The sequence below is a fragment of the Sander lucioperca genome, chromosome 3 (assembly GCF_008315115.2).
Source record: "Sander lucioperca isolate FBNREF2018 chromosome 3, SLUC_FBN_1.2, whole genome shotgun sequence".
NCBI lineage: Eukaryota > Metazoa > Chordata > Actinopteri > Perciformes > Percidae > Sander > Sander lucioperca.
In genome coordinates this window covers 17,285,053-17,312,807 of record NC_050175.1, presented here as the reverse complement: position 1 = coordinate 17,312,807, position 27,755 = coordinate 17,285,053, and the positions used below count along the sequence as shown (strand labels likewise).

General features: G+C 37.9%; 1 protein-coding gene across 1 annotated transcript; it reads left to right on the top strand.

Annotated features, from left to right (window-relative positions):
* On the top strand, positions 1-27,361 carry chs1 (chitin synthase 1). The gene is made up of 35 exons (XM_031314170.2): positions 1-285; positions 442-536; positions 5,173-5,308; positions 6,471-6,656; positions 7,231-7,432; positions 8,048-8,208; positions 8,933-9,008; positions 9,534-9,652; positions 12,190-12,367; positions 12,659-12,755; positions 12,989-13,085; positions 13,741-13,862; positions 14,356-14,451; positions 15,798-15,962; positions 16,056-16,203; positions 16,630-16,695; positions 16,800-16,975; positions 17,073-17,131; positions 17,609-17,809; positions 17,930-18,098; positions 18,284-18,399; positions 18,691-18,870; positions 18,997-19,101; positions 19,264-19,381; positions 19,824-19,905; positions 19,995-20,209; positions 20,488-20,567; positions 20,759-20,840; positions 21,256-21,409; positions 21,706-21,810; positions 22,280-22,390; positions 23,226-23,363; positions 23,525-23,604; positions 23,922-23,988; positions 26,715-27,361. The coding sequence occupies exons 2-35, from the start codon at positions 490-492 to the stop codon at positions 26,790-26,792; spliced, it is 4,212 nt and encodes a 1,403-aa protein (XP_031170030.1). The 5' UTR covers positions 1-285; positions 442-489; the 3' UTR covers positions 26,793-27,361.
* Positions 27,362-27,755: the final 394 nt, after the last annotated feature.

The following is a 27,755-nucleotide window of genomic DNA, read 5'->3' as shown; positions in this document are numbered from 1 at the left end:
TGACTGACAGATTGACTGAGACTTTGACACAGTCGGTTTCCAGTCGACTCAACAATTACAAACTTTTCAAAATGAGAGCAAATTAAAAATACATACATGGGATTTCACATAATTTCAATATACTTTTAATGACTGGAACCTCTTTCCTGCAGATAAAAGTTTGCTGATATTTGAGTTTGGAGGAAATATTGTGTCTTGGAGGTGAACTGAAAGTAGAGCTTCTGTGGGGATTGCTGAAGACTTGAGGAGAAAGATCTAATCAACAGAAGAATTAAATATAACAAGGTAAGATTTCTCATACAGGAATACGTTTTCTCATATTTAAACATGATTTAATGAGATCAATGCTGACCATAACATACATAACACAACTTATATGTTTAACTTTAAAATACATACTGTATCCGTCTGAAAAAACCTCTGAACTCTGAATATTTTTCCTCTTAGACTCTACATCGGCTACCATAAGGAGTACGGTGGACAAGCAAGATGGAGGAACTGACATACAGAGGGAAAAAAAGAGAGGGAAGACACAGGTAAAAACTAACCTACAGTATGTGTTGCTCTTTGTCATCACATTTAATTTCTGCTTTATTTAAGGGGGTGACTGATGTTACAGTTGAGAGACAGAGGGTCATACATTTCCCACTGAGCCCAGCTACCACAGTTTAATCTTAATTAGCCTGTCTGATCACATGCAATTCGAGAAAATAATGCGTCTTGCCAACACTTTCTTTTTAGGCAGCAGAAATCCATCTTCTTCTCTGGGGGCTCTATTTATTCTGTTGTCTTTGTAAGACTTGTTGGTAGACTTAAATTGGTTCTGTGATGTGAGGTGTAACACAAATCTGTATCTGTGTTACAATATTATCTGTATTTGGATTAATACTGGAAGTATGCAGAGCCTACACAGAAAGTTGTTAGACATTGTATAAATTATTATCACTGAAAACAAAGAAAGTGTTGGCTCAAGGGAATGTGTAGTACTCTCGCTTGAATAATGACTTAAACAATCAATTATCAAAATAGTTAAATTGTCAAAATAGCAGAAGCCAATTCATTTTCTGTCGAACAACTAATGGATTAATCGTTGCAGCTCTAGTTATTAGATGACAAGGTTAGAATACCATATCATAAAAGCTGTATCCTGTACTGTCCTACAAATCTAGTGAAAACTGATAAAAAGTTGTTGATAATAAATGAATATCTACGTGAACACTATATTATCACAAATGTTACTGCACAAATTCATACAAATTCACATGCTGTCATCTCATCAGGGCGCATTAACCATTCCTAATTTATAAGACTAATGTATTCAAATTTGTTTACATATCTAGGTTTTAGTCTGAAATTACCAGTGGTCTGTCCAGATGAAAATAGCTTTTATTGTACTGCCATCATTTGTGTACAATAGCTGTAAAGGAGAGGTAAAGGTTACAGTTTACGATTTGGCTTCAATATGTGCTGAACCCCAACAACTTACTGGAAGTGAAAGAGCCTTTCACAGTGAATGTATTTCCTTCTTTATTTAAGCACAGTGCATGTTATCATTTAACTAACAAAGCTATAGAAGAAAAATGCATCATGCCATCAAGTTGTTAAAAGTTGTGTGATTGGCTGTATTAGACAGATATAGAAAGAAATACATTCAACACACCATTAAGCTTCGAACTAGTCAGCTATTCCACTTCCTGTCTGTAGGCACACAATCAAAATCTATTACACTCTTCATCATTGTTAGGAGGTTAATTGTTAGCAGTGACACAGTATATCATTAAGTATCGTATTACCAGGTTTTCTAGTTGGTATAATTTACCGTTTGAGGAAACAGTTAATTTCCCTAGTGCACCTCTGTGCCTCTCTTTATTACTGGAGCTGATATCTTCCCTGCAGATACTGACTGCTGTTAGGGGAGTGCTGCTCCATTTAAAATGTTACATACGTACTACAGTTTTAAACACATTCTGCATGTTGGTATCTCTGAGAACAATCGGGTTTCAATTTTGTTAAATACACTTAATTGATGTGCTGCTTAGAGCTGGGCGATATGGAAAAAATCTAATCACGATATTGTTGACCAAATACCTCGATATCGATATTGTGGCGATATTGTAGGGTTGACTATTGGTGCTTACAAAAAAATATTTACACAATGAGATTTTTGATAAATAATCATCATTAATGTGTATATAATGACTAAGTGGGTAAAGGCAAATAATAGAAAAGATATAACAGTCTGGTAAGTTACAAAATTACATCACTTTACTGTAATCCAGCCATTAAAACAGGAATGACAACACTACTTGTCATATCACGATATTACGATATCCAAAATCTAAGACGATATCCAGTCTCATATCACAATATCGTTATATTGCCCAGCCCTGGTGCTGCTATTCTCTATATGATTAGGAGAAAGTTTTATAGGAAAACAACTTACATTTTCAACAACAAATCATGATTTTAAAAACTCTGAACTTCAAAAAGACAAATGTTATGTGTCAAATAGTATCTGTAAAGTCTGAGAATACCAGCAAATGACTACATGAAGTGTTATGCAACTGTTATGAGTGATGTGCATATAAGTGTGTTGTAAGTTTACCAGAGGTCAACAAACAAAATCTAGGCAAGTTGAACCATTCTGCTATGTTATACAAATGTGCAGAGGCCTAGAGTAGAAAAAAATAGTGTATCATTATAAACATACAGTATGGCAGAACTACTAGAAAAGCATAACTGAAATAAAATAATCTTTATTCAGTTTCCCAGAAAAGGAATGTGCCATGTATTCCAACACACACCTAAGGTGTGGGCAAACATTATGACTGTCATGTTTTGGGCGTGACTAGGCGTTCACAGTTGGCAGATAAGGTCATACAATGTGTGATATGTAAAGATTTTTATCTGAAGTCTTCAGGTCCAGTCTCAGTCTCATTCTACTACAGATTTTATTAAATGCTTAGTATTTGTAGCAAACGTGACGTCACTTTTGTGTCGCCTGAGGGAGACATACCGGTAAATAAACTTAAAAAGAAGAAGTTTGTGCATGAGTACACTGGACAACTAAAATAGAGAATCTCACCCAAACTGTGATTTTTCCACCTTTTTGGCCTTTTCAGTGCTAATGTCACTGCATGTTGGCTTTGGCACAAGTACACAAAACAATTGCCATTCTCGTGTGTCAAACAACACACTGACCAGAGGTCCTCCCTGACTTTCAAAGACTAAAAATCTGTGCAAGTTGGTGGATACAATCTTTATGTGTGGTTTGTCCAGTCTTTGTAGGTTTTAGCTAGTCTTCAGGTTTTTCCCGAGCTTTAATTAAGGGAAGTGACCAGTTAAGGTTGGGCCATGTCTACCGAGTTGGCATATGACGATGTCCACAGTGAAACATTACTATTGACGATGACATCGTTATCAGTAGGGCTGGGCATCGTTCAAAAATGTTCCGATACCGGTACCGAAACCAAATACCGTGACTTTGATACTGGTTCCTAAAACGATACTTTTTCGATATGAATTTTATAAAACAAAAAGAAATTACAACATTTCACATTACGGCACAAATCTTTTTATTTATTTTTCAGTTCCTACTACGTGAGCCCCGTCTCTGTGCGTAACATAGTGTTTTACCTGCATGTCTCTACGTGTAACGTTAGACAGCCAATAACAAACGTTATTAGATCTTGGTAAAGGCATGCTGCATGCTTATTGGCTCACTGACTCTGATGAGATTTACTCCTTAGGTATTGAAATTGGATCAATTGTTTCTGAAATCAAAACAAAACACACTACAGGAGCTATATTCACTAACATTGAATAAAAAGAATGTCTGTCATCTTATCAATTTTGACATTCTTTCGCCATAGACTGTAAATAATTAAAGTATTTGTACCAATACCTCTCTCTCTTTCACTCACTCTCTCCTTCTCTCTGTCTTTTTCTCTCTCGGGTGTGGGCTGTCCAGAGGAAATACGCAATTAAAACTAACCAAACTGATGATTATGGCATCACGGTTGAATCATTTAGCAGCATGAAAAACTAAATGGTAAAATAGATAACAAAAATCCTTCCTTTCCTTATTGACATTCCTGCCTATTAGATGGATTCAGAATATGCTTGTATTCTGGGTTACTTACAGTTCTCAGTAATTCTCTCTGACAGGATACCGTCTTTGTATTTATATGTGATTATACAACTGCCATTAACTAGTAAAAAGAAAAACTGTCTTTCAACCAGCATTACACACACACCTAATTGTGATTTTCAGCTTAAAGTTATTTAAAGAAGCGCCTTTGCTCTTCTGAAATCAGCAGCTTTCCCTGGCTATTCATGTAATGACTTATTTATATGCTTCATTTAAAAAAAGAAAAAAAGGGTGTCACTGTGTGCACACACATGCACTCTCATCTCCCAAACACACCTTCGGCCAGCATGGCCATATAAAGCAGGTTCACCTGGACAGCTGGTATTATTGATAGTTGCTATGGCGATGTCAAAGATCACAAAGTATTATCAATGTAAGGAAGACAAACCACACCCTGACAATAATTCTGTACTTGACATTAATCAGCCAGCAGGGATGACATAACCATAAAACCTGAAATGTCAACTAAAATGTTTCTGTACCCTGACCTCTTTAAGGAAATGTACTGTCTATGTGCCGTTTTATTGATGGACTAATAAAAAGAATCATAATTATCTATTGAACCTTCTGAAGACATAATCCAAATCCACACCCTGATCATGACCTGCATCAGCCAATCATTTCAATTATCATAAGATAATAAACATCTTTATATGGTCTCATTGGCTTCCTTGTGACAGGCTAATGCACCCTCTTGTTAATGAATTTTCCCGTATATCAAACCCTTCTTCACCACCACATATTTACAGTCGCTTTCCTTCTGACACTCTGACCTATACGTAACACTAGCACATTCAGTAAACTACACAGCATAACGTTTTCTCTGAGTTTCACATAGATACAAACTAAATCCTGTAATAAAAACATGTTTCACAGTCCAGCATCAGTCTATAATTCAATGGTTCTCACAGGCGTTCTGCCATCTTGGTCAAGTGAGTTGGGATGAATTCTGGCCTTAACACACAGATAACTGCGATGAGATCTAAAGTCAATCAATGTATGTGTGTTGATGTGTGTCCTAGGGATACATGGGATCCATTCCAGCTGAACCCAATTGGAGCTGAGAAGGAAAGTAAGAGAAGATGTTTCCAACTGTGCCAGTACCTGGTGGCTGTTATTGTGGGGTTAGCTGTCTTGACCAGCGCCGTTGTCGCTAAGGTAGGACTATCTGTCTGTCTGTCATTTAGTAAGTATTTCAATTCCAATTTTGTTTTTTGGTACAGTGATTGTAGTAAATGTTTTCATCAAAACTTAAATAGTTTAGAAAAACTTGTGTCTTTTCTGTCTGTGCCTGCCTGTCCACAAAGTAACATGGACAACAGTGCCATTTATGGTAGGGCAGGACTTAAGAGTACTTACTCCCTGTGTACCCTACTTTCAGGGTTCATACGTATTTAACCAATACCTTTCCATGACTTTTTGGCAAATTTCCATGACTATGTATTCCTGAAAATGTCAGTCGACATTATACAATAAGAATAAAAATCTGTGTTAAAGTTTACCCTCAGAGGTTTAACAATAAACAATTTATGTGGTTCATAGTGGGATTCGTAAATTAAACACATATTATTATGCTGTGTTAAAAATTCCATGACTTTTCCAAAACTTTCTGGGTCTTTTTATTTTTCCAAAACCTTTCCAGGCCTGGAATTAGCATTTTTTAAATTCCATAACTTTTCCAGGTTTTTTCAAAACGTATGAACCCTGTACTTTGTCTTTTTGTCGTATTATCGCTCTCTTTGTGTATATTTGTCTCCCTCTTTGCAGATGTCATCTTCATTTTCTTACTATCAATCTTTAACTCTGCAGTATGCGCATGCGTTTGCATCGTCTACCCCGCTGCTTCTGCCTCTATTCCTTTTCAATTTCTCATCTTACTCCTTTGGTCTTGTCTTTCTCTCTCTCTTTCTTGATGATGAATCACAAGACTATGCTCAGCCATAAAACAATGCATTCCCTGAATATCACGGGCTGTTTTCTGATCTAATCAAAGAATTGTGTTCAACCTGATGAACTTCGTTATTGGTGTTAGGGTAAATGACGACAATAAAGCAAGGAGGAGTCCTTCAAGGTAATCAGGAAGGGGTTGCCAGTAAATCATTTTCACATTTACAGGGTATGGAAGTACTGCTATGCACAGGACTCTGCTGTAACTGCACTCAAAACAAATGAAATGCACTCACTAAAATCTCAATCTAATGACAGAAACATGTATTAATTGTATAACTAGTTGACAGCAAAATTTTACTTTTGGTCTTCTGTCTCATCTGTCCAAACTCTCTGGTTTTCTTTAACATACTCTTGGTCTCTGTTCAATCAGGGCTCTCTCTTGGTGTTGTCAACTATGTCCAGTCCAACCTCCATGCGCAGCCCAAAGGAAAAACAGTTCTACATGCTGATGTTGGTTTTCTGCCTGGTCTGCCCCAACGTCCTGGTGTTTTTGAAATCACTGTGGAGGTGTGCCTTCAAGAGCTTTGTACAGCCCAACATGAAGACCATGTCATTTGTACGTTTTTCTAAAGCATACTCATTTATTATGTAATCTGCTTTGCATGTAATTACAACGGAAAGGGAAAAACGTATACCATGAATCCGTATTTACAACCTTACAAGGTAGGACTATACTACAAGGATATTACAGCAATATTTGTTTTGATTTAGATTTTTGTCATTTATTATACTCAGCAGCTCAGAATATAAATATTTTAGGAAGACAGGTTAGGGAATACTGTAACATGGGTCCAAACTGTCATATACCCAGCTTTATTAAAACTAAAAACATGACAACACAACTTTCGTTGTCTTGTCGTCGTCTTAAAAATCTGTTTTTTATCTTACAAGTGCATGTGCAATCAGCAGATCTTGACCATAGTATGACAATGGGTGTTTCCCCTACCATAGCAGACTTTTTGTGATTGCCCTCGAATTCTGAGATTCAGAGGTGTATCTATAAATTAAAAAAAAGATGAATATCTTGACTATGATGCTTAATGTAATGCGTTCACCTACCCTACTGTATAGCCAATAGAGATAGTGCAAGTATGCAAACGTAATGATGTGTGTCTTTGCATCTTTTCCAGGTTTGTGCCATTGAGTGTCTGGTGTCTCTTGGTACTTCAATCCTGGTGCTGGTCGTTATGCCTCAGTTTGATGTGTTGACTAATCTCTTCATCAGCGGAGGAGTCTGTATTGTGTCTGCCATTCTGCAGATAATATACAAACTACAGAGAGACACATGGAAAATCCTGTTCCCAATCTGCTCCCTCATTCTCACAGTTGCTGGTAATTCCCTTTATAGTTATCTGCAACACTGTCTGTCTCTCTTTTTTAACATGGTACTAGTACCACTAGTAGGCAGTGGATTGACGTGGAAGACAATTTGTTATCCTCCTCCACTTGTTTTGAACACATTTCAGTTATAGTGTGTGTCTTCGGGTTTTGACTGAGCTGAGGTGTTTCTAATTATTTGTCAAGTCGGCTCTTTCACTTTTTTCCCCATGGTTACGTTTTTTCATCCAATGTCTGGTTCAGTAAACCTGCCACCCTCAATATGACAAAAGTCTGATGAATGATGTAAGATTTACCGACTGGCATGACAACACTGACAAGTTCTGATTTGAGCATTCACATACAAGTTGCATGTAGGTTACAAGCTCCAGGAAAAACACCTCAGCAGCTCACATTGTTTAGAAAACGTGTTTGAATACTGACACACTTTTAGCTGCAAAGTGAACAAAGCATTTAAGTGCCAGTGACTACCTCAGTAACAAGTTACAATAGTGTGTGACTGTATATTGCATTTTTTAAGTAATTAAATTGCATTTGAACTCACTGACATCATAGACATCGTTATCTAACTGTTTTACTCAACTAACTAACTTACTGACAAACTAACAGGTTACTGCCTCTTGGGAGTTGACTACTATGTCCGTGTGTCATCATATGTGGATCGACAGAGCGCCGACTGCTATGTCTACATTGGAATTGGAATTTTCTCTTCACTCCTCATCTCCCTCTGCTGGTGGGAAAATCCACTGCAAGCTACTAATCGCATGCAGGTATCATGTCTTTCTATAAAGTGGTTATATTGTTCTGTCTTCACCGCACCAACCTCCAAACTAAAGAACTACTTCTTTATCAGCCACCAAACTGGAATTTGCCCCATCCATTTATCCCACTGTAGACTACAAGTTAATGATTTAAAAAGCTGACCCCTTGCCTTAAAGTTACAACCTCGGAGATCTCCGTTTCGCTCTCTCTCTATGGTGATAAGCGTAGAGATTTGTGTTTTTTATCTCACTTTTACTTATTTTTGGCGTTTTCATCGCTGTTTCAACATTACGCCGCTTCACACACAAGTGTTGTGTTAGTTCCGCCTACCCTCTCTGGGGGACCAACCCCTGCTGGGTGATGGAAAGCTTGTGATTTTTCCCGGGAATGCAGCCACAGACAGACTTTCGTAATATATCAAACACATGGGCTTATCAGTGGGCCATAGGCTCAATCACTTTTGTGTTACCTCATTCGGCCATAGATAGTGACTTGACAGATATTTAAATTAAAATTTTCCAGATTATTATATAAAAATTACAGATTATAAATAAAAATATATAAATTTAATTGTTGCAACTTTACCTTTTTGGCCAGCTGCGCTGGTGTTTTTCCATGTGTTCTGATAGAGCTGCAGCTGGATGTCAAACTGTTTTGGGCCATTTGTAGTATATAAATATATTGACTTGATATGACCAGTGAGACTCTCCCCATCTGTCTTTCTCTCTGCAGGAAAAGTTGTCAGAATTGGACGGTTTCAGGGACTTTGTGTTCGTCATCACCAGTATTCTGAGGATCATAGTGATAGGTAATTATCTGCCATCAACGTCTGTATCAACATACAACACTCAAAAAAAACATGCTGACAAAATAACAGGCTCTTGAAATGTATTATCAACACCAACGTCACTGGGTTTTGCCGAGCTTTCTCATCATCTCATTTCCAACATTCACACTGGAGAACAAACAGATTTCTGTGATGTTAGAGGTGCAGATGGATTGCAGAGGATTTTCTCCAGCTGTCTATAATTGTTTTCAATTTTGTAAAGCTATGCTTTCTATACTGCACAACACTTTTAGTCCTCTCTATATACAACATCCTAATTTCCATATATTTACTTGCATCTCACTTGAATTTTTCGTAGTATTTCAAATCAGTACAGCTGATTTCATGTTAACCTATTCAAACACGTGCTCTTCTTTATATTGTATTCATTGTATATTAGCCTATAAATCATTTTGATATTTTGTTTTTCATATTGTACTTTTTTACATTTAACTTTACTATTAGATTGTCTATTTTACATCAGTGATACTGTGTGTTCTGTTGTAGGAGCGGTATACCTGTTCTACCACGTGCTTATTGAGAAATCCATCATCTGGTCGGACTTTAACCTTCAGAACGATGACTGGGAACTATTGCAAATAGGACTGGTGCTGTTTTTCTTACAGGTAGATAGAAAGAAGAAAGAAAAACAAACAGACACAGATTATCTTATATTAATTATGATTTCCCATTTTTGGGATCAATAAAAATCTAACAATCTCTCTGTATCATGTGCTACTGTCAGAATATAGTGACAGTTTTAGAAAGTTTGACAAAAAATATATTTCAGTTTCCGCTAGAATATTTTTCAGCAGCAGTGGGTGGGGGGGGGGGGGGGGGGTTACCTTAATGAAAACAATGTGAAGTTCCTTTTTAGCAACAGTTTGCCTTATTTGTAATCGTTTCTCAAAAGCATCATATGTCTTACAATTACATTTCAGGATATAATGTTAGTGTCCCTTGTCTGACCTTTCTCACACAGACTTTTTGGATCAGAATAATATCAGTTTTAGCCTACTGTGAGTCCGTTCAGCTTTACAGATATCACACAGCTAATGAACAATTCCAGATACATAACACATTTTGCAATGTGCATCTCACATCACATTTTCACTCACTATGACCACTATTTTTACCATTGGCATTACTAAACATTGTGTCAAAATATGAATAACGTCGCCTTCAGTGGGCATATTTGCTAACGTTAGCTAATGTTACCTCAGAAAAATCCAGCAAATAGACGGTACCCTAGGATACCATTACCTGAAACAGGTGATTTAACGTCACTGCTCATTTTAAACACAGTTTAGCAACAAAACAAAATGCTGAGGAAACATTACGTTTTTTCGTTTACGTTTTGAGCAGTATGCATCTCCACTAACATGGAAAAGGTTTTATAAGTAAGTGAATACAGCGTGTTGGGGGAATAAAACGTCTCCTGCAGCGGGGAGTCAGTGGGACCGCAGCGTTAGCTAACGTTAGCTTCTTGTCTCATCGGGGGTATGATAAACAGTAAATTCTGTGTCCATAACACTATTTTCCAATATACCGTAGTGAGTGTGGTTTTTATGCCGAGGCTTTCATCACCATTTGTCACTCTGCATGATAAACTGCTATACTCACGCTGTTGTTCATTAGGTTGCCATGACTACGCGAGTGATGAAATCATGTCACTGCTTCAGTTGCTCACCCTCAAAGGAAAGAAAGAGCGGATGACCGTTCGCTTGAGTTCAATAGAGCAGACGGCTCTGCAGAGTCGTGTAATTACGACTTTATGACTTTTCTTAAACAGCTAAAAGAGCGGGGGCAACCGCTTTGTAATGCCGGTGCGCCGCTGGTAAATGTATATAGCGGAAACCCTATTTATAAAAGTTACCTACTGAACCTTTAATGGCCTTCTGATTGAATATGTATTTTCCTTTGCTGCTTTATTTTTAATGGGTCACGGTCTAGATCAATAGATTGAAGCAGCCAATTAAACACATATTAATCAGGCCCGCTAGATTCATTTCCTGTTCTAATCTAGTCAAAGGTGTTTAAACTTAAAGGAGAATTCCGGCCGATTTTTACCTGAATCTTGATCGCTAGATGTCTCCGAGTACTGTCGATAGGAAAAAAAACGACCAAAATCGGTGCTAGCAAACTGGAGTTGCTGCAGCTAATGGCCAGAGCTAGCAGTTAGCTTAAATGGCAGTTGTGGGGGCATGTTCTAAAGAGTGCCTTTGTGCCTCTTAACAGACACAAAATGCAATTAAAATTTCTGTGCAACATGAACAGGGCCCTTACGTGACAACTAGATGCGTTTTCAACTCAGACATTGTGAAGAAACCGTTTAAATTCAAAGTTTGTACTGTCACCTACCTCTTTTCCCATCGGTCGCTTTACCAAAAGCCCAGAAGACTCGATTACGGAGGTCATGCCTTCGCAACAAAAACTTGTAGTTTATTTCCCCCTCAAAAATAGGTAATTGAGCCCTGTAGTGGTTATGACCATATCAGTGACTATGTAACTACATGAAAACGGTCCAAATGATAATAGCGTTACTGAAGGCTAGCTCTAGTCTTTCGCTGAAGTCCCGTGGGAATTAAATTGTTGCAGGAAATGGTAAACAAACAAATGCAAACCATTTCTTTTCCACAGTAGATCAACATACGTTATTCTTACTCCAAGCTTCTTCCCTTGTGAACACCTCCGATCTTCAAACACTACGCTCTGATCTGCACATTATTGTTTACCATTTCCTGCAACAACTTAATTCCCACTTTGCATTTTGTGTCTGTTAAGAGGCACAAAGGCACTCTTTAGAACATGCCCCCACAACTGGCATTTTAGCTAACTGGGAGCTCTGGCCATTAGCTGCAGCAACTCCAGTTTGCTAGCACCGATTTTGGTCGGTTTTTTTCCTATCTACAGTACTCAGAGACATCTAGCAATCAAGATTCAGGTAAAAATCGGCCGGAATTCTCCTTTAAGAACTACTTAAAATATCCCACATTGATTCTTAATAATTCCAGTAGGTTCACCTCAATCAGTGATCAGAATCAGATCCTACTGGCACTCATTTGAGTAGTCTAAAGTAATTAGCTAAACTGAAAAATTGAATTTTGCGCCCTAACAGTAATTATAATTGGCTTAATAAATAATCTCTTGCCTCCTGCCTCAGGCATTCTGCTCAGCAGCCTGCCACTGGTTTGGTGTGGTGGCCTGTAAGATTCATGCAGTCAGGATGGGTTTTGCGCTGCCAGTATGCTGCACGGGACCTGCAGTTCTGCTGTTGGGACTGATACTTTTCCTAACCCAGGTAAAACAATTGGACGGAGCACGGGACATGAACATCACAGGTGAGTTTATTCTTTTAACATATTGAGAATTGTTTGTGCTCAGCTTAAATGTACTTTTGTTTGATCAGGTTAGTTTAATTTTGTTATGTTAGCGATAAATCAGAAAGCTGAAACATGTTTGTACCTCATTAGTCATGTGGTAAACGGTGAGCAATCTTTGGTTACAAGTTACTCACGTCTCTATACTTTGGAAGACAAATATATAATGGGAAGCTCTGTGTGATAAGAGTAAGAAACATAATTTCACCTATTACCGATATACTAAAACATTTAGCTATGTTCCTATTGCAGAGTTTTGTGAAAATTTGGCCTACTTGAGCACTAAGAACACAACCCCTGTGGTTTTACTGGAAATCACAAGGAGCATTTGTCAGACTTCACTCAACAGGTACATGTTTGTGTGTTTGCATCAAGTTTAAACTGTGTATGCTTGTGTGTATGTTAGCAGTTGTGCTCCCTACAATTAATGCAGCCTCTGTGGTGTATATAAGTGTGCTTAATGTGAGTAAAATGTCCTAGAATTACACACCATGCAAAGTAATCTATGTACAGGCATCTATATGTACACATCCAATCTATGTATATTTTGCCAAAAATGTTTATGGACTATTTGATTGACAGCTACTACTTGCAATGGCCTTTTTCAATGCTGGCACTGGAGGGAGTGTGTATGTGGTCAGGCTTCGTCACGTGTACCTACTATGTTTGGAAGATAAAGGTATAGATATAAACATGCACACACACGCACACACACACACACGCGCACACACACACACACACACACACACACACACACACACACACACAAATGCACTCCTCCATGCCCTTCATTTATGTAAAGCTCTTTAAAAGGATTCACCCAAATTATGAAAAGAAATATCCCCTTCCTTGCGATTTCTGCCTTGAGATTTTTTCTATTTTACAAAAGAAAGAGTCCCAATCAAAAATGTTGACCGTGAGGTTGGGGGGAATGCTGTGTCTGGAAAGATGTTGCTGTCGTAGCTTTTAAATGTAATTTTCCAAGTCTGTGAGCACCAGAAATAAAACCCCAATCACACCATTGTATTAGGGTAGCAGCAGAAAATGTGGACATCTCAAAACCTGGCAAAATAAAACCAAAACTATTTACATGGCTAGGTAACAATAAATCAGGCAGAATTAGATTTCTTTGTAATTTGAATGACTTAAAAAAGACAGGTTCTGAATTTCAAGCATCCATTTACTCTAAAACTACAGCTTACGGCCAGAGTCAAACTTAAAATCACATTACATGGCACATTTTACTAGCAATTTCATCAACCCAAGGACCTCTTATGGTAGCATCAGGCAGAAAGACATACACCTAAATACCTCTATGGTTTACCATGTCTTAGGTCCAGCGTATAGAGAGAACCTCTCAGCTCTTTGTTCGTCGACTCTATGAATCCGCTTTCATTGACCTGTCTCTGCTACTCAACACCAAGATGAAGGTGCCACGAGCCAAAAATCAAGACAGGTAAGAGTGGTATTAAGAGAAGATTCCCTGATTATTTTGTGGTGTGGTCATATTTTAAGCAGGTATATGGAACAATCACACTAGGGGTGATAATTGTGTGCAGATGCAGTTGAAGCACAGAATACATTTCTTGCACAAAAATGCAGATGCAAGGCATAAAGATTTAAAATATGTTGTCAAGAGTAAAAGACATGTTTTTAAGTGGAATGATGTAGCATATTTTAATATCTCTGTGTGATAATGCACACAGACATTGTTGTGATAAAAAAATGTGATGATGATTTAGAATCAACAAAAAAATTGAAACACTTTTTTGCATTACAAAGTTAGTTGTATCTGCACATGTGGTTATTGTATGAAATCATTGGCACCATGGGTCTGTAATAGTCACCAGCCGCCATAACAGTGTAAAGCTTGTTTCCTACACTGTTGCATGGTCACAACATGAAAGGTTTAAAACTTCTGCTGAAAAACTCTCCCCTCTCCTCAACAGCCAAGATGACATACAGAACTGTGTGATCTATCTTTGTGCCACCATGTGGCATGAGACTTATGATGAAATGCTGAAAATCCTCACCTCCATGTTCAGGTAAAAGACACTGTCACTGCAGACACATAGGTGTACCCAGGGGCGGTTCTACATTGAATTACACCCAGGGCGAGACCCCCTTCGAGCACCCCCCCCCCCCAACAACATAAGTGAAAGAGAAATTTATATTTCTCAATTGCACAAATCCTTCATTATAGCATTTGAAAAACACACTTAAGATAATCCAGTTAATTAACTATTGCAATTACAACAGGAAACACACTTTCACAATGAACACAATTCTGCACAAAATATGACAGAATAGGTTATCAGAACTTAAAATAAATATACACTATATACATAAATGTGCAGGGCTCCAGACTAACTTTTTACCTTGGTTGCACTGGTGCGCTTTTTTATTTAGGTGCACCAGCACAAAATGTAGGTGCACCCAAATTTTTCCTCGCGTCGCCGTTAACGCTGAATGGGGATACACGATATATAGCTCCGTATTTTTTTTACCAAGTGGGCTAAATGTTCAGTTTTAAGTCAAAGCCACTTTTCACAAGCTCTTTTATTAAAACAGATTGTGATTAAAATAAAATGCAAAGACAGGGTTTCCTTTACCAGTTTGAAAATATACAGTTGCAACACATTCAGAAAGTTATCTGAAATAAATAGCTTAGGATATATTAAAAAATATATATATCTCTGAGAAAGCTCCTTCACTTGTTTTCAACAATAACAGACTGATTAAAAGAGAGAGAGGACTCCCGGATAGCTCAGTTGGTATATATAGAGGTTCGACTCCGACCTGCGGCCCTTTCCTGCATGTCATCCCCCCTCTCTCTCCCCTTTCATGTCTTCAGCTTTCCTATAAAAATAAAGGCCGAAATCTTAAAATAAATAAATAAAATAAAATAAAACAGGAGGGAGAGGGAAGTGCGATGGACTGAAGCGAATGCTACTCACAGAGTGACGGCTGACTCATTATGAATGGGTCCAGCACGGGTCGAATGCGCTTTGGTGGGTCAGCACGTCTTGTGTAGGCTATGAAATGTCTGTATCGTCACTGTGCTGCATTTTTATGAACTATGATATTCTGGCCATGGGTCACATCTCTCGCCCAGGTCCAGCAGGCTCCATCTCACGCTATTACTCAACGAACTGAAGTTAGTTGCATTTAATAACTTCTAATGTGTTTTTTGCCGTGGCGGCCGCAATAACAGAGAGTTACCAGCGGAAACACTGGTAACAATACAGGTTTCCCTCTCATACTTAAAATACAGCTGTGTTAATAACAATTAAAACTGTAGACAAATGTCAGCAGTTTGGACAAAAGAAGAAAATGCTTAACTAAGTGAATAGTGTTTTTTGGTTGGTACAGTTGTTTGTTGTTGTTTCAGGTTGGACCGCTATCGAGGTGATCCAAAGGAGGAACATAAGGACTGTTTTAACTTTGAGTGTCACATTTACGTAGACGATGCCTTCATGACTGAAAAGCACACAGGCAAGAGGCTGGTTAACTCTTACGTTACCGACTTGATCCATGTTGTCATAGAAGTTTATAGGTGAGATTATCCATCAATCTACTATCTAGCTTTACATGTATCTATCCATCCATCCATCTTTTTAACCAACCATCTATCCATCCATCCATTCAGAGTGTTTACCAACAAAGAACCAGATGAAGTGTCGATCAGTGAGACTCCCTACGGTGGCAGGCTAATGTTTGTTATGCCAGAAGGCAACATGCTCTATGTTCACCTAAAAGACAAAGAACTCATCAGGAACAAGAAAAGATGGTCCCAGGTATGGTTATGGTGAAGTAGTGGTGTTTTTTTCCCCAAAATTATTACGGTACAAGATGCTATTCACTGTCCAACAGTAAAAGATTTGCACCAGGTAGTTCCCAGTTAAAACTGCATTAGTATGATGCAGGGCATTGCTAAAATAAATGCCTGAGTCCTCTAATGAAATATACAAGCTTGCCCAGTAATAAGTAAGGTTTAGAATTGAGATATGCTTTATAATATTGCGGGTATATTTATACTGTTTCCTATTTGTACTATGGTTCCTTTACACACAATTTTATGTCTCTCGAATAATGAAATTAATAATAGATAAGTCACCTCTGTTAAAGTATTTGTGGGAAAAATACACTATTTAAATTGCACCCATGTCTTTAAGAGCGGGTCTTGGATTTTTACACTATACATTACTGTATATGACTTTCAGATTATGTATATGTACTATCTACTTGGCTGGAAGGGCTACATCGTCAAGAACCCTCAGAAGATCACAGTAAGACTGTTCTGCTTTTTGTATAAAAAGTGTACATAATAGTATTTTGACAGTATGTGTACAACATATTTTAATATTTAAAATATCTATCCTGTTTTGTCCAGCGCCAGAATAACCCATGCAGAGACAGTATGATCTCTATGTATGGTGAGATTTATATGATGCCTCAGTATGACAACGACTACAAGAGAAGATTCATCTCCGATGACAATACATACATCCTGGCTCTGGACGGAGACACAGACTTCCAACCTAAAGCTGTGATTCTGCTTGTAGATAGGTCAGTGGCAGACAAATCAACAATTGTTTTTCAGTTATTATTGTATATAAAACATTTTTAAACAACATAGTAATTAAAAAAACATTTATATTGACAGGTTGAGGATGTATCAAAACGTAGGTGCTGCGTGTGGTAGAATCCATCCTACTGGTATGGGTAAGTAGACATTGTTTTGGCCTTAATTTTACTTTAAGTTGTTGCCCTGTGCAGCTGGCATGTAGAGCCAGTATAGAGTAACCATAATGGCAGCTGGGGTTATGTAGGAGCTTCCACTGGACCCATTCAACACAGTAGGACATAGCAAAGTATCTACTAGCTGGAATTTGTAGACCCAGTTGCAGTGGGAAAGCAACCCAAATTCATGCCCTAAATGTATATTAGGGCTGCACAATATATTGTTTTTTTTATCAATATCGCCATATCAACTGGCCAAATACATCGGCTGCGATACATCGCAGAAGACAGAGATTTTTTTGTGCGAGTTGAAAGAAAATATCAGTACAAAACTGCAAGAAAGGCAGAACTGAGTACACTTTAATAACTGTTTATCGGTTGCTTAGGTGGGAACTTCATTACATAGTATCCTGTAGTTATTAATTGGAAATGTGTATTTTTGTATTTTTTGTATATCAGGTCCCATGGTGTGGTACCAGAAGTTTGAGTATGCAGTAGGCCACTGGCTACAGAAGACAGCAGAGCATGTCTTTGGCTCCGTGCTGTGCAGTCCAGGATGTTTCAGTCTGTTTAGAGGATCGGCCTTAATGGATGACAATGTATTGAAGAGATACACAACAACTGCAACCAGAGCTTCAGAATATGTGCAATATGACCAAGGTTGGTTGGAAAGTGCACCGGCCATTTTTACCTCGCCTAGTTTGATCTCTTTGCCTTTTTTTTGACTGTTCACGTCTTGTCTCATATTTGCGTCTTCTTTGTGCATGTATATATTTGTAGGGGAGGATCGTTGGCTTTGTACTTTGTTACTGCAACAAGGGTGGCGTGTCGAATACAATGCTGCATCAGATGCATACACCAACTCACCAGAAGAGTTCAAAGAGTTTTATAACCAGAGGAGACGATGGGGACCATCTACACTGGCTAATACACTGGACCTTCTGCACAGGTTAGTGTTATTTATTATTAATAATAGTGGAGTTTCAAATCAATTACAATTTGCTAAGTTCTCATTTGATTCTATTTTTTTCTGGTATCAGAGTGATATCTACAGGCTATACATCTTCAATCAGACACTATGACATGTACATTGTATTAATATGAACTTTTCTGTGGTTGTGACTTACATGGCAGTGGTCCAGAGACAGTGAAAAGAAACTCGTCCATCTCCAGGCTTTACATCTTCTACCAGATGTTCACTGTTGGTTCCTCTATCCTTGGTCCGGCCTCTGTGACTCTCATGATAGCAGGTAGGTTCAGGTCTAGTTCATTACTCTACAAGCCCTTCCTTCTTGGGGGTTGTCTATTGACCGCAGTTGGGCAAACATATTCTTCTTCTCTATCATCTCCATCCGTTTCCCCTTATCATACTTTTATACGAGTCAGGGAGGTTTGAATGCATCAATCAGGTCAGACTCTTTCTGCATTTAGATGAACTTAGAGACTAAAATACTTGTTTTGCTGGTTAAGTGTAGCTGTTCATAGACAATGCATTTATGAGTTACGCTAGCTTACTTGTGTACTCTCTCTCTCTCTCTCAGGTGCTTTCCAGTTTGTCTTCAAACTCGCTGGAACAATTTCCATCATCGTCGCAAGCATTCCTCCTGTGTTCTACATCATCATCTGTTTTGTGGCCAAGCCTAATACCCAAATAACCATCGCTGCCATTATGAGTGTTCTATATGCGTTCCTTATGACTGCATCCCTTTTTTCTATCATCGGTGGGTAAAAACTCTTTGTGACTTTATATTGCTGTGTGACGTTTTTTTTCTTTCTTCAATATTATTATTTAGTGAATTTATTGTAAACCCCTAAATGCACATGCACACACCATGTTCCCCTTTTAGGTGACATGGTGATTCAGGGCACCTTCCTGACCCCAACGGGCTTGTTTTTGGTTTCTATGGCAATCATGTATGCAGTCACAGCTATACTACACCCAGAAGAGTGGGGTATGGTTAGATTATATTATTATAAACATTATTTTCATGTTATAATATGGAAACAGTTAGTTTTGTTATACAGTATTATGTTACCAGCTTTATGTTCTGTTAAATTATGTTTTTATGTTATGTAACGTTAACGGATTTATGATATGTTATTTTCTCCTCCAGGGATGATTATCTATGGTCTCATGTATTTCATCTGTATCCCCAGTGGATACCTCTTACTCACCATCTACTCACTGGTTAACATGCACATTGTGTCCTGGGGCACAAGGGAATCCAACAAGTAATGCATTGATCATTGTTAGAAGAACTAGTGGTACTTTCACCTGCAAACGATAATTTACAAATCAAAGAATACATAATCTAAAGCCAATCTATTAGTTGATTACCTGACTTCTGATTTCATCTAATGGTGTGGGCTGACTGAGGGTATATCATGATATGTGATACTGTACAGTTACGTAGAATTTAAGCTGATGAAATACATCCAGTCATCCATCCTTTTTTGCCCTGCTTAACTGGTTCGGGTCATGGTGGGAGCAGGCTATTGTTGACCAATGATTTGCTTATCCAACAGATATGTGGAGGCAGCAAGGAATTATTTGTTTTAATTAATCCAAATCTGCCTTCCCAATAATCCCTCACCGTCACAATCATGATAATCTGTCTATATTTCATTGACAGTATGCTTTTTCTCGCTGTCCATCATTCTGTCTGTCTTTCAGGGGAGAAGGAGAAGTGAAGAAGAACCAGAATTTACTGTGTGACAAGAACTGTAGACTCTGCTGCTGGGACATGAAGATACAGGTAGGTACTGTTACCAAACTACTACTGAGAAGCCTTCCAGTGGATGAATAGATTGACGGATTCATTAATTTTATCCCGTTGCTTTACAGGTAACACAGGAAACAGAGCACCTGATGCTTCGACAGATCACAGGCCAGACTGCACAGCAAGCCCTTCCCCTTACAATCACCAACCAGGCAGCTGCAGAGATGGAACCTCAAGCCAAAGTCGATTCAACCAAAGCTGTTGAAGGAGCTAAAGAACCTCCAACTGACAAACTCAATAAGAAGGCGGAAAAAGGCAATGACGCTGCTTCCAGCAGCAGGTATTGATTTGTCTTTTCTTTCTCATCTTCTGTTTATCAATAATCTATTCGGACACTAGATATTTCAGTCAACCCATCAGAAACCTGTTCTGCCATTAAGTTAATCAGCTGCTTAGTCATTTGGCCAAACTGACACTCATGAGATTATTAACACACCCATGCACACAAACTCACCTCTACATACTGCTGACTTAGATTTAGATTATAGATTATACGAGCACATGAACACTTGAATTGTGATATCCATACTACCCACAAAAATGTGTGTCTGTGTGCAGTGATAACAGTGTCAAAAAAAGCAGCATATCACAGAGTGGATCTGATGAAGATGAAAAAACAGAGGAGCTTCCTGCCAAAGGTGAGAAGCACCTTAACTGTGTCTGTATTTGTCCTGAATAGTAAGCACTGTAACTCATACAATTCATTATGTAGAACACAGTAAGTATAGCGTACAATAATGATGTTGTGTGTGTGTGTGTGTGTGTGTGTGTGTGTGTGTGTGTGTGTGTGTGTGTGTGTGTGTGTGTGTGTGTGTGTGTGTGTGTGTAGACTGGGTACAGCCGGTAAAAGAGGAGTTTTTGAAGAAACTGACGTATGCCAACATGAAGAGAAATCTTCAAGAACAAATACGGTAAATAAATAACAGAGAAATGTCTTCAATATCCACAAAAACTGGCAATGTTTGCACTAAGTGAACAGTGAAAGAAAAGTGAATAAACTATTTTGTATCCATTTCTATACATGTGTCTGTACGTGTTGTTACTTATGTTATCACATGGGTTTTAGACTCGCTCATCGACTTTCTAAATCTAAAATTTGTATCCAATGTTTTAACTGATAGTGAAACATTGTATAATATTCACCGCTCATGTGTGTGTTGTTTACTTGCAGGTATGTGTACAAGCATAAGTTGTATGTTTCAGTTATTCATTAAGTGTGTATTTGTTGTGTCCTAAGGTAGTTTCAAAACACAGTCACACTGTTGTATCAGCTACAATTGATTGCATCTGTGTAATTACTTGTTTATGTGCTTTTTTTGTCCTCAGATACACACTCCGTAACAAAAACGAGGATGATGTGTGTGAGGAGTTGGTCTTAATGTTAACAGACACTCTTAATCAAGAGCTAAGTGCAGTGGGGCCTGAAGATGTTCTGTCAGAAAGCCAGCTCGAGGAGTTAGAATATGCACTGGAAGAGCATGTAATAATAATAATAATAATAATAATAATAATAATAATAATAATCATAAGCAACTGATTTAGTTTTAAAAGAAATAGTACTTATGTCTTAAAACAAGTGAAATATTTTCAGTTCTCTATTTTCAGGTATTTCCATTATAACATTACCATTATAAATAAGATATGTAATTGTATTTATTACATTTAAATGCTTCTATTACAGAGGATTTTCATTTCATTAAAAAAATAAACTTAAAATGAAGGAAGGACCAGAGGAATTATTGAATCCTTGAATGATTGACTTTCTTCATCTTCCAGGCTCGGCGTATCCTTAAAACCAGTCATGTGATGAAATTACATAAGAGAGTAACCAGCGCCATCAAGAAAACACTCACCGCCCCGCAAGTGCAAAAACTTGATGAGGTAGGATGTTGATTCAGCCCCTGGCTCTGTGAGAAGCAAATACTGTACAACAGCTAGCAAGTCACATTGTTGGCTGAAGAGAGCTGTACTTTTTTTTTTTTTTTTTTTTTTTTTTTTTCACAGATAAACTAATAGTAACTTAAATGGGTAATCAAAAAAAAATATTGCTACAATAATAGTTTATAACTGACAGGTCTGAGAGGGTAAGGGGACAAAGCCAGGTAGATGTACAAACGTTTTTGCAGCTTTACTTTAAATTAAGTTAATAAAAAGGTACATCAACAAAAAATAAGTAACCATACTGAAATATTATGTCATGATCATCTTTGTGGTGGCCTCAGTCAGATAAACCAGCATTGCCTATGGGGCCATTAAGTTCTACTTTTGCCTTAATTCAAATAAAATGCATGCATTTGTGTGTGTGTGTGTGTGTGTGTGTGTGTGTGTGTGTGTGTGTGTGTGTGTTTAGGGGGAGCAAGACTTCTGGAACAAGTTACTTGAGCGCTACCTGACGCCTATTAAAGAAAGTAAAGCACATCTGGAGGAAGTTACCAAAGAACTAAAGTCACTACGCAACAAGGTCAGCTAACTGCATTTACTGTTTTTGCAAAAGTTTCTCTTTTTTTGTGTTTGTGGCATGAATTGTGTCTCACATTAAGTGTGCATCTATTGCTTGGACCTTGACATAATGATAATGTGTTAGGACAGTTTATTTTTGTAACTATTTATTTATTAACTCATTAAAACATAAGTCTGTATTGGTAGTGAGCCTACTGATGGATCTACTACAGAAAGGGCCAAAGACATAACAAACATAAAATTGCTATATCTATTTATGTTTATTGTTCTTCTGATTGGTGTGTGGTTGAATTGACCACTGTCAAGCCACTCACGAACAGGGTGGTTCCTGAAGTGCACATGCCATGATAACATCCAAAAAAGTTAAACGCAAAAACTTTGTCCAAGCAAGAGCTAAAATACCATTCACCTCTCTTTACTGTTGCACAATTTAGAACTAAGAACAAGTTAGCAAAGAACTGCAGGCCGTATTGAGCGTGACATTTTACATTTGAAAAACAATCGTCAGTGCAGTCTTGTGGACAAATTTAAGTATGTAATGATGACGTGCAATTGCTATTTTTAAGTCCTACTCTAATTAGAAATCGCTAGCTTCGTTAATTACTATATTATTCAGAAAACACCCCTTGACTGGGTTGTTTGGAATGGGAATCACAATGAGCAAAGACTCATGGGACATTTTAGGTCTTTCTGGGACATTAACCCCAGTGAAATTTGAATCCATTTTGTATGCATTTTGACATTGCAGGCACTAAAATTGACATGTTCTTAGTAATTAGTATGAAGACTTAGGCTAAGAGTAGTAGGCTGTTTTAAATTCTCCTTCCTCCCCACAGGGCGTCTTCCTGTATTTCATCATCAACGTGCTGTGGGTGGTAGCTACCTTCTTCCTGCAGGCCATTGGAAATGATGTCATCAGCATCAAGATCCCTAAATACTTTCCAAATGGAACTGAATCTGGAGAAATCCTCAAGGTTTGGACAGACACATATACAAACAGACAGACAGACTGAGTGCATGTGATGCAGAGATAGAGATAGTTAAAGGAGGACTGTGGCATATTTTTGAACGTTTGTCAATACTGCTGTAACTCCTGCTAAAAGTAATCACCATTACTGTCATTTTGTGTTGACAGGTGGAGCCTCTTAGTTTGATGTTCCTGTTGTCTTTTGCTGTTCTTCTCTTAATCCAGTTTCTGGCCATGTTATATCACAGGTACACACACACACACACACACACACACACACACACACTGAATTCTCATAACTTCTAATCACTTCACATTCAGTTCTTACAGCTGTAATATCAGACCTGTATTTGACAGCGCCACTGCTAAGTCACAGACTGACGTTGAAAACTAAGCAGGAATTGGAAAACGTCCTAACTTTCAGATACTGGAGGTTTGATTATGTGGCAAAGAAATACCAAATATTTTTAAACTACTTCTGAATATTTCCCCCCACCGAGCAGGGAAATTTTGATTAATGAATTCCTGCCTTTCGTGTCTCATCTTGGTGCCTCTCTGCTTACAGAGTCTACACTCTGATCCATGTGGTGTCCTATCGCAGCTCAGAGAAAGCCTACAAACAGAGAGACGATGTAAGCAACAACACTCAAACACACACACACACACACACACACACACCTATATAAAACTACAGGGATTTTTTTTTTATTGGTTTTGTCAGGTACAAGACTAGCAGAGGCTTGATTATATTAAGGCACATACCACTTGGGCCTGTCAACAAACATGTTAAAGAAAGAGAACTACATTGCCAAGGGACTTGTCATGAAAACAGAAAGAGTAAAGCTTAACTATACACACATCTAAACTATCAATTCAAACATAATGACAGCTAGTTCAGACATCCAAACACTTAATGACACTCCATACTAAACCACATTCTCTGAAATGCAACCTAGTTGCAAACGAAGTACAGATCAGCCTTGACTAACGGGAATAATGAAAGACTTTTTCAGTATTTGAGTTTCATAAAACAAATGAAATGAACAGCAGGGTACCCCACACAGGACCACCAACAACAACAACAGATGGCTCCATTTTAATGCAGTATTCCTTAGCAGGGTAGTTATTAAAACGAATTACTCATTATACAGCACAACTTAAAAAGAAAAGGAAGGATGATAACAATCCAATAAGCAACTACCCAACTTCTGCATGAACTGGAAACAGTCACATACAGCCAAATAGGTGAACTAAACTATCAAACTGCAGTAGCCCTGACTATGGTGTCCCACAAACTGCTAAATTCAGGCAAACCCATTACAAGCAATATACCAACATCAACAATTGCATATACAACAGTAAAGTTGTGTTAAGGACAGCCAAAGCTGGTCATTTGCCATCAGGAAAGCCACAGAGCGAGCAGGGAGAGAGGAGGGAGGGGGGCGTGTTTAACTCACGTACCGGTGTTTGAAGATGACCGCTGTCCTCCATGGTAGCGATGTGTCCAGATGTCCAGATATTTCCCCACTGTAACGTTACTCCTTGTCTGAAATATTTTTATAAGTCTTTGGACTGCCATGCGCTCCGACTTCGTCCTCCTTGTTTACCAGTGTGTAGGTCCAGTTTCGGAGTCATTTTCAGGTTAGTCTCGCAATGCCAGACCTATTTTTTTTTTTTCAGGTTAACTGGTTCTAAACCGTCTCTATTTTAAGTTAGCTAATTTAAGCAACGTTAGCTCATGGACGTTAACTAGTCTCGCAAAGGTACGTAATGTAAACTGATATCATTAACGTTAGCTGGAAAACTTGTTAACTAACGTTACCCAGTTTGTTTAATGTGAACGACCTTTCTAACTCTCTACTTTAATTGGAGTAACGTTAAAAGAGGCCACGTTGGCTCGCCTTCACAATGTTTACCCGAGCCCTGGCCGCTCTCTCAGTTGTTTCCCAGTGGCGTAAAGTTACTAATCAAGGGACGTCAACTTCACCTGCGTATCTTGATCAATACTATGTGCAATACCATCTGTCACCACCAGTCTATGGTCACCACACAAGCTCATTAACCACATGTGGCCGGTTGGTCAGTGTGTAGAGCAGGCGCACATATATTTAGAGGTTTATGCCTCGACGCAGAGGTCCAGCGTTCGACTCCGACCTGTGACGATTTCCTGCATGTCTTCCCGTCTCTCTCCCCTTTCTCACCTGTCCTGTCCATTAAAGGCGGAAAAGCCCAAAAAATAATCTTTAAAAAAAAAAAAAACATTGATCACATATTGCCATCCAGAGGGCGCTGTTTTACTAATTTTAAGACTGCATGGGGAAAAAAACTTGGGGATAGATTAATTTAATGGAAAAATGAAAATATGGTATGTAATGTATGGAAGAGGATTAGGGCCACATGTGAAAAAATGTATTGAGTTCTGAGATTAAAGTCATAATTCTGAGAAAAAAGTCAGAATTCTAACTTTAATCTCAGAACTCTCATTTTTTTCACATGTGGCCCTAATCTTCCGTAAGAATGCTACTGAACATATGAGATTTCAAAAATATTTAAGATTGATACATTACTTAATTAATTCCAATGAGTTTTACCTACTTAACACTTCCGTAATTTAGTCCAGTGGTAGATAGATAGATAGATAGATAGATAGATAGACTTTATTAATCTCAAATTGGGAAATTACTCTGTTATAGCTGCAAGTTACAAGTAACCAAGGACATACATACATACTACCTCACACACATACAGAACATACAAGAAATATACTAGAAATAATAAATAAGATTTAAAAAAATAAGATACAATAAGATAGCAAAATAAAAATGCCAGAACAACTACTGACAATGACATTCATACAGACAACCTCCAATCTTTTTGAGATACAATCACTAACAATGCCATCTAGGTGAAGTCAATGAACACAGAACTAATTGTCTTTGTTTGAATAGCTTCAACTTCAATAATCTACATTTAAACATCCATTTTTTGTATAACCATGTGAGTATAATTGTGACATTCCAACATTTTACACAGCATAAATTGGCAGGCTGTAGTAATTATGTTTTACAAAAGCTCAAATCTTTTGAAGACAAAGCAGCTTTTCAAAAGGTTTTGACTCAGTATTGTATCTATAATATGTATTTCAATGATAATCAAATTTTGCGTTGATCAGAACAAAAGCTGGGTGCAACAAACATGGCCAAAGAACAATTAGTAACATTTAAAGCCAGAGACATCATCATTCTGTTAACAACATAGAATCTCAGTTAGGATAAGTCTCACCAATGCTGCCCATGAGATCTTATGTGTGTGTGTGTGTGTGTGTGTGTGTGTGTGTGTGTGCTTTCCTGTCACCTAGATGGAGGATGATGATAATGAGTTGACTCTGGAAAACCACTCCGCCAATGGACTTGTCATTACCAGTGATGATCTGTAGTCCATAACAACCAACTGTAACAAGTACAACCTAGCAACCAGCACCTATTTGGATCACCAGCAGATATCTCACCATCTAAGGGCTTCCAATCAAATACTTCTTTTTCCAGTTTTCACAATGCACCAAATACAGTAAATTACAATACAGAAAACCACTTTTAACAGATCCAATACGCTTTGTTTGAAAATTGATAATGAGGAATTATTAAGATGTTAGTTCTTGTTTTTACACTATGGGATCTCAGGTAGTAGTGTCTTTAATGATCGAGCGTTTTATTTAATGCATTTGCTCTAAGGACTTGTATTTATTGTATTTGAAGTGTGGTTAAATGCACCGGGTCCACAGAATAAATGAATGTCCTTATCCAAATCAGGGTTAGCACGGTGTCCTCACAGTAAAAAGGTACCGGGTTCGAGCTCTGGTTGTCCCGGGCCTTTCTGTGTGGAGTTTGCATGTTCTCCCTGTGTCTGCATGGGGTTTTCTCCGGGTGCTCTGGTTTCCCCCACCACTAAAAACATGTTCCCCTCCTTTTCACTTAAATGGAAGTTGCTTTGGATAAAAGCGTCAGCTAAATGACATGTAATGTAAAAAGTGTTATGTTGTACAGACTGCACATCCTATCAGAAACTATTTTTAAAAAATCCTTAAAGATACACTTCACATAATTATCAAAAGCTGTGCAGAAAAATCTGTGTTAATTGGTGATTGTTCCTGATTGCCCACCTGTATTAAAATCATTTTTTAATCATAAGGAAGTAGATGTTGATGGAAGGAAATCATTTTCATTTGTCCAAAAAATGTGTGAAAAATCAATATCTGCGCTCCTTGTCTGGTAGGATCCTTGTTAGGTTAGAAAGTCAAATACAAAAAACAGTACCTTCCTTCAAAGATTTTTTAAATGTGATATTTGAACTTGAAATATAGTAAGAAATACTTTTAACATTTTATTGTTAAACCCCATTA